Source organism: Pochonia chlamydosporia, chromosome 4 (assembly GCF_001653235.2).
Source record: "Pochonia chlamydosporia 170 chromosome 4, whole genome shotgun sequence".
NCBI lineage: Eukaryota > Fungi > Ascomycota > Sordariomycetes > Hypocreales > Clavicipitaceae > Pochonia > Pochonia chlamydosporia.
In genome coordinates, this window is record NC_035793.1 from 5,342,623 (window position 1) to 5,350,716 (window position 8,094).

Genomic DNA, 8,094 nt, shown 5'->3' on the forward strand with positions numbered 1-8,094 from the left:
CACTTATGCAAGATCTTAAGGAGAACCTCGGCGGGCTGCTTGGCGATCCCGGTCAAAGGAATGGCGTCCAAGTCATTATAGAATGTCGGGCGAAGATCAGCGGCCCAGAATTTGGTATGGATCAACCCTGCTTTGAAGCTTCTCGTGTCCCGCATTCGACAACACGAAACCGAGCACAAAACCGCTATTACTTTTTAGCCATCTTAAAGTACTGTATCGTGAGCGACCATTAGCCCAGGTCCACATCCGCACGGCAAGGAGACCCAGTGATGAGACTTTTACTCTTGGTGGGGCATATCATGCAACAGCGTATGGTCCTGAAACTATCGTCTTGCATGGGGCCATGTTCCCGTCAGGCTCTTGCTATTGACACCCTTATTGTAGCCTGGGGCTTTCATCGTCTAGTAAGTACACATGACGGGCGATCTTAGTACAAGAAGGTAAGCTATTATTACTGCGGCTTAGTGATTACCCGATGTAACCCCTTATGCAGACGTGTCGCTCCTTGATGGAAGGGCAGTAAAATCCGGTGGCGGATCGTACCTACGTCAAAGTTACTCTTCCATTATAAGTTCCGACCAAAGGACCGAGATGTTTAATAATTCTTCAGATCTCTCTGCAGTAATTGGAGTACCTACTCAAACCGCCACCCTGCACTCTGTCTCTTGAGAGAAGGTATGTTAAATCATCAACCTATTGTGAAGGCTCCACTTGCCTCGTTTTGACTGATAATAACTAAATAGGTAGTCTGGCAGCATTTATTCCCATCATGAAGCTTCAGGTTTTGGTTGTAACTGCTTGGTTTGCCTATGCAGGCGCGAGTTGCGTGGAAGTGGGAGATGTGGGATGTTTACCTAACAACGAGTGTTATGACGAGTGTATTCATATTGCGAACAACTGCGATGGGTCGGTAAATTACAGGGAATGTTTCCCAGACAGCCGCTGTGGTGGCGGGGATTGCTTTTGTCGTTGTCACTTCCTGTAGATGAGACATCGAGAACGAGATGCAGTGTGTCCAATAGTCTTTGCGATATGGCAGTACGTATTACTGAAGATGAAAGAAAAGGAATCGCGTGTACGAATAGCCATGGTTTTAGACGCGATTTTCTATCGCATTTAAGCCTTTAGATTAAATGTACCAGATATTAAGACCAAAGATAGTGGGATCTCTCTTATTTTATTTAAAACCACTTAAAGCTGCTTAAGGAATATAATGCTAAGCTCTTAGCTTATTGGCACAAAGCAGCTCTAATTGTTGCAAAGGAGAACTGTGCACTTGCGGCTGCGCTGCGCTAGCAAATCGCAGTTGGATAGCTGCTAACCAACTAATTGCCATTAAAACAGCCTGCCACTTATCACCAGGTTGTTGTTTACACTTAGTTTAATAGCATTATTAGCCTTTATTAACTAATTACCGCGTCTTATTTTAAGAAGTTTAATGGGCAAGTGATAAGATCTACCCTACACACTTAAGGTCCTAACAATTAGAGCGAGGGTCCTTTGCGAATAATTATTAGTTAGTTATGGTTTCTAAGTATTTTTTTCGGTTCGTACAAGACACAATTATTACAACAATTAAGGTCTCCAAAAACCCTAACATGGGCGTTAAGCCTGTGTATCTAAAAGATTAAGGCAAAGATGTTATCAACTAAGAGGTATAGATAGCGTAATTCTGGAGCTTCTGTAAGAGTAATTATTTTTTAGTTGCTAGATAGCAGTTCTAACGGAATATTTTGCTGCTATAGCCTGGAGAAAACCACTTAACGCGCCACGCAACTTAGACGCGTTGCGCGTTGCTAAACTAATAGTTTAAACTATTAGTATTCTATTTCTAGACTAGACTATTAGTATTCTATTTCTAGACTAGACTATTAGTTGGTCTTAAAATATTAGACTGCACTAACGGTCTAGTGTATCTTATGTAAAATAGACCAGCAGTCTAGTCTAACTTCCGCAGACTGGACTATTAGTCTATGGACTAATAGTCTGGACTGCAGTTTGAACTATTAGTCCAGTTAATAGTCCAGACTATTGGGAGCCCTGATTAGAAACCCGCCTAAACGAGGCGAGAATTGCAATGGTAACATGTAATTACCTTACTGCAGACTTTGACAGCACAAATTCGATCGGGGCATTATCGGAGACAGGCTGTGGCTGAATGTGGGGGGTGCATCCGGATAGAGATTTGGGTGCGTCCAAATAGAGACTGTCGTAATTAATAGCAATAAAAGCATCGCCACTAACAGTATGCTAACCAGGGACAGCACCAGCAACATTGCACACCCAAAAATCACTAATATTTGGTGAGTATGGTGGCACAACAACCGGGCCATCTTATGTTTCAGCATACCTGCTCAAGATCCAAAGACCTCTAAAAATAGTCATGAGTTTCCTCCCAGATTGTTTCAATCGAGATCTACCATCAAATACATCCCTGGGGAAATCCTTGTGACAAAAACTGTGCTTGCAATTTATGGCGTTGCCTATCCTTCGCTCTCGTCATGATCTGGTACATCATAGCTCTCTCTGGGAACGTTAGTTGGGCCACGTCCGTCGTCGACGGAAGAATGGCAGCTTTCACATCCAGAAAGACATGGAGCTTGCGGAACCCAAATATGGTCTTATACAGCCAGTTGTGAGTGGCTTCGACATCCCCCTTCAGGCAGTCAGTCGGAACCATGCTCTGTCCCACCTGGATGAGCTGAATAACCGCCCTCGACGTCTCCGCGACCTGGCCCAAGCCGTGATGGCACGCCGCAAGGTCGATGAGGGCACAGCACCGGCTTCTTGGCGACATGGCTCTATGCTCATGTAGCTTCCACCACTCTTTCAGGTGTGTCAGCCCTTTCTTGTAGTCCGGCTCCGCTGCCTCCGTCACGGCCACCATGTACATGCCCATGTGCAACTCGGCCAGCCGCTGCCAGCCCGTACTCGTTGTCGAGCTGAGCGCCTCTCTTGCTAACTCTGTCTGCTGCCACACGGCCGCCGCGCCTGTAGTGTCGCCAGCCAACTGGCGTATGATAAACTCGTGGTCGCTAGCGCCCATTTTCATCAGTAACGTATGCGGCACAACCCTTCTTAGCCCCCCGTCTTTTGTGTTTACAGGCTCCAGAGCTTTTGTTATTTCTTTGAACATTCTTTCCGCTTTTGTTTTGCTTGGGGCGGAGGTAGCATCATCTGCTCCTGGTTCGTTCGGCTGGGCAAAAAGGTCCTCATACACTGCGTACAACGGCATCTCCAACAATCCCTTCGCAAACCACCCAAACTTCTTAACCGCCTCTGGTTCCCTCTCCAGGCAAAAGGCAACCTCGTCCCTCACTTTTATCCTACAAAACTCCTCAGGATTCTCTGTGAGATTTTTCATCATCCATCCCATCAGCTTGCCGGGCTTACCATCATCCCAAGCAGCTTCGAGAAGACTTCGCAACCCATCCCGGATCATATTCTTATGGACAGCACCGGTACTCTGCGCGATTGTGAATACACATCCGCCCCAGTTACCCAGTGACTGGAAATGCCAGCGGCTGATAATACGCAACATTTTAGTGTCAGTCGTGACGGGGTTGGTGGCGAGATGGGCCTCGTAGAGCTTCTTGGCGCCTAAAATGTCGCCCGTGTCTTGCGTCGAGATGGCGAGGGCGTGCAGAAGCTGCTGGTACGACACTTCGGTTGCTGGTGATGGGAAAGCCAGCTCACCGTTAGTTCCACTTCTTGCTTGCGTAGTGGTGGCTATTCTCCATCGTCGGAATACATCGAGGGCGGTGCCGATGAGGGCTGTGAGCTTGGCGTACGGCGGTTCCAGCAGACCGGTTTCGAGCGTCCAGAGGTCCCAGGAGTATGTGAGTATGGCGTATACGTCTTGGTCAGTTGGAGTCTGGTTGGGACGCAACAAGTCGATGATGCCGTGAAGGTGGAGGAGGTGTAGAGTGAAATGGGGGATCAGGAGTCGGCCCTGGCGGGGGTTTCCATACAAGGCATCAGTTATCAGGCGGTAGACGCAGTCGAAGAGGCTAATGCCCATACGGGATGCTTCCTCGACGGGGTTCCCGTCCTTGACCGACCACGCCAGGGCAATGGCACGCCAGTTGTAGAGGTAGTCCTCGTGTTGAGGTCCTTGATGTCCACTATCCCACTTGACAGATGCCCAGTTGTCGGCGCCGTACTTGTTGTCGTGCGAATCCCAGAGAATGGCTGCACGTACAAAGGCAAAGCGGGCTTGTTTCCAGCCAGCCTCGTTTAGCAGGCCGCGGCTAAGGAGCGTGAAGATGGGATGGACATGATAGCATGGCATACTGTCACCGTTTTGCTTTGTGATGGTGGCATGGCTGAGAATTCCCATGCTCATCAGTCTTCGCTCCATGTCCGGCCAGTGGGCACGAATGCTCTGTCCAGTTGGCGCCATCTCGACCAGGCGACGGAAGTTCTGCGATAGCCACGTCTTTAGGTTGTACTCCGGAACGCCCTCGTAGGTAGACAGGCCAAAAAACCAGTAGTACATGTGGAGGTCTTTGGGCATGAGATTCCAGAAAGGGCACAAATGGTAGACTGTCACGCCCGTCGCGTCAGCATCACTGAGAGATTCCAGCGCACAAGCATCGATGACTGAGCGCTCAAATCTGCCGTATAATGACAAATCCTGCCTTATAGCAGTCGTGCAGACACCATAGAGCAGGTTGTCGAGGAGTGTTTTCCCGTCCAAGTTGACCCTTTTCAGCTCTGGAACGATCAGTTGCAATGCAGCCGGGTTCCCCTCGAGAATAATGGCAGCACGTCGGAGCAGTTCGATATTTTCTCGGCTGTGAAAACCCTCTGGTGTCCTTTGGCCTGGTGTAAGCGCCAGATTCTGAAGCAACTCCACTGAATCCAGGACTGAGAGGCCAGGCAGCTGGTATTTGTGGCATTCCAAAGGGATTGAGGCGATGGTCGTCGTGTCTAACCGCGAAGCCACAACAACCACTGAGCGACTTACCGTGGCTTTCAATTTATCAATAAAGGCCGTCAAGCCTTTGGCTAGCTTGCCTGGACAGCGAACGTAAATCTGGTCCCCAGGGTTCTCGGTGTCGAAGACCTCGGCGCTGTCGAAAACGACGAGGTACCTTCCTGCCTGTAGCTTCTCGATAACCTCCTGTGCTGACATATCTTTTCGTTCAAACTCCAGCTGCACAGCTATTGACCTGGCTATGGTCTCAATGGAGCCATTCAAGTATGAGCGTGGCTGACCAAAGTCAATGTATGCCGCCGCGGTGATCCAATTGGTGGCTTTCCACCACCTGCATGCATATTGAAGGAACTTGGTTTTTCCAACGCCGCCTTGTCCATGGAGGAGAACTACAGGAGACACTGAAAGGAGGACCTCGAGAGAAAGAATGTTGAAGTCCCTTCCGGGTAGCCCCTCCTGTTGCTTTGTTCTGTGCTCGGCTGAGCCGTTGATACGTGCGGTAGTCGCTGCCGGGGCATATTGCATTACTGACGATAACATACTTTTTGCCATGGAGAAAAAGCTTCCATTTGACTTTGCCACCTCCGGAGCTGCCTTTGATATGTAGAGCACTGGGACAATGTAGTCTGCAAGCTGGACTTGATACATGTACGACGCTCTCCTTGACCAGCTGCGAAGCAACGAGCGACGGCCCGCACGAGTTGCGTCCTCGATAGAACTACCATCGGCCAAGAGCAATTGATAAAAGGCTCCCATGAAGATGTCCACAGCTTCCTCAGTCACCTTGCAGGCCATGGCGAGAACGGAGTGCACTCCGTGACTTAGGAGTATCTCGGCGAGATTAGTCCCTGGCGCCGAAGCCCGAAAGGTGGCCGAATTGCAGGCATTGAGGACCACAGTTCGCACTCCTGCCTTGGCCAGCTCCTTGCCAACCTCGTCTCCCGCCCTCCAGTCACTTTTGATTTTCAAAGGATTGCGCAGATGCGGCTTAGAAAACTCAAGAACTGCCCTCGCATTGCCTTCCTTTCCGGGCTCAATTTTTCCATTCATATCGAAGTGAACCAAGTCGTAATGATGGTCCGACAAGTCTTCTCGAAATGATTGCCACGTTGGCGGCCGCAGGATTTTGAGCGATATATTGACTGTCCGGTTTGTGCTTGAAAGTCTCTCGACGATGGCTACAAGGCTTTTGGCAACCAGCTGGTACTCGATAGCTTCCTCAGGCCGGGGGCGGGAGACGACAAGGAGAATACTGTACGTGTTGGGCTTGACTTTCTCTCTACAGGAATTTGATGTTGACTTTGTAGTAGCATCGGTCACTGATCGTACCACGTTGACTTCACTGAGCTGGAAGCCGGCGGGCCATACCCTGACATCTTCAAGCACCTCCCAATGCAAGTGATGCAGCGATGGACTGAGCGACTCGGGAGCATTGCCTGTTCTCCTAGCCGTGGAGATCTGCAATCGGATATGTCCATTTTTGGGTAACAGGTCGCTTGCAACAATCTGCGAAGCTAAATCTCGGCCGTATGCTGTGAGTAGCTCTGCTGCAGATTCTGACTTGGTTGTCTCGAAAGGCTCGTTCATATACTCTTCAAGGTACCAGGCAATTGACTCCTCTGATCCGAGCCCAGGCAACGCCTGAGTGGCCAATTTGGTAGCCGGGTCACAGAGCTCTATGCTGACTGACTTGGCGGCCGCACTTACTTCAATCTGCCATCTCGGGCTGTTGGTGGACGTGCTCGAAGCTTCCCCGGAGATGGTGTCTACTTCATGAATGCGGACCGTGGAGGCCATTGCGCTTGGCAATTGTCAGTTCAGAGGCACCTCTGGGACAACCATGTGAATAAAATGATGAGAGCTATTCCGACAGACATTGACAGTCCTTGCGCCGGGCAAGACGTTGTGTTGTATTAATACCAGACATGACAATGAAGTCGTCCAGGTGCGGCTGACGGCAGCCACCAATGCTCAGCTGGCTATTATTTCACCACTAGCGGCATGCGCTTTACCTTTGCCTGGAAACTTTGCTCCGCCATGCATTTATTGCTTTGCCACCACGCCAGAGCTGAACTGGGCACCATGTTTTGTTGGAATTATGCACCTGGTGATATAATGCCCCAGGGTTGCTATAAATATCAACCACAGTTGCCGTGTCGCTCCTGGTTCATCCAATCCTACACGAGTCCACTCACAAGTAGTGTCGAAAATCGAAAGACATGGCTCCCAAAACATATACACCTACCTTTTTTCTGCTTAAGAATCGTATGCCGGCTTCAGAGAGTGCCGACCTGCTCGGGCGTGTTGTGCGGCGGTACCAAGACCCTGTGTTTGACTACACGCCCGAATCGCCGGAATCGACCCTGACCTCTGATGTATTCGCGCGCTTCCGCCTCTCTCCGCAATACGACGATGACGCCCGATACACGGGGCAAGCCGCCTTGTCGTCCAATGCTCTCTTCCAGCTACTCACCCGCCTCTCGGCCTCCAACACGACCTCTAATACCACAGCCGTCGTTTCCCCGCGGATCGTCACCCGCCGTTTGAAGCTTGAGTCGGAATATTTCGCAGCGCTCAAGGCCAATCCCGCCATCCGCCGGAAACTCCTTGAGATGTGTCCTGTTAACGACAAGGTCTATCTCATCGTCGGCACAATGAGCGTCCAGGAAGCTAGCTTCGAGCGGTCCACCCTGATGGGCCGCAGCACAAACACGGGCATCACGCTGCCGTTGGGTCTAGCAGCCAGTGCAGCTTCCATTGCCACCGGTGTGCCTCTCCCTGGTGTTGCCGACGCCATACCAGATGCCGAAGCGGGGTTTGAGAGAGGTAGTGTTGTTTCGTCGACTGCGTCATTTACCACATCTGTGAAGGAAGGGGAAGAGGTTATTGCGATTGCGTGCAGGACTGTCACGAGAACATGGCGTGGGTTCGGGAAGGATGTGCAGATGGGGACAAGGCAACCTGAGTATAGGGGGGGTCAGCACTTTGGGGAGGGGAGTGGGAGTGATAGTGAATTTGAGGACGAAGACGAGGGGGGCAGTGGAAGGTCTGAGGAGGTTGAGGCGGCGTTGGCCATGGGCCTTGAGTTAGGTGATGAGGTGTCTGGCTCTTTTGAAGCTGATGGCCAGAGGTGGCTACGGCCATTACTCTGTTAA

At 50.5% G+C, this 8,094-nt stretch overlaps 2 protein-coding genes across 2 annotated transcripts; one reads left to right on the forward strand and one right to left on the reverse strand.

Moving 5' to 3' along the window:
* Positions 1–2,422: 2,422 nt before the first annotated feature.
* On the reverse strand, positions 2,423–6,736 carry VFPPC_09917 (CHAT domain-containing protein; the record flags this gene model as incomplete). Its single annotated transcript, XM_018288375.1, has 1 exon — positions 2,423–6,736. The coding sequence occupies one exon, from the start codon at positions 6,734–6,736 to the stop codon at positions 2,423–2,425; it is 4,314 nt and encodes a 1,437-aa protein (XP_018137764.1).
* A 422-nt stretch (positions 6,737–7,158) lies between these two features.
* On the forward strand, positions 7,159–8,094 carry VFPPC_09916 (hypothetical protein; the record flags this gene model as incomplete). The annotated part of the gene is made up of 1 exon (XM_018288374.1): positions 7,159–8,094. One exon carries the CDS (start codon positions 7,159–7,161, stop codon positions 8,092–8,094), a length of 936 nt encoding a protein of 311 aa, XP_018137763.1.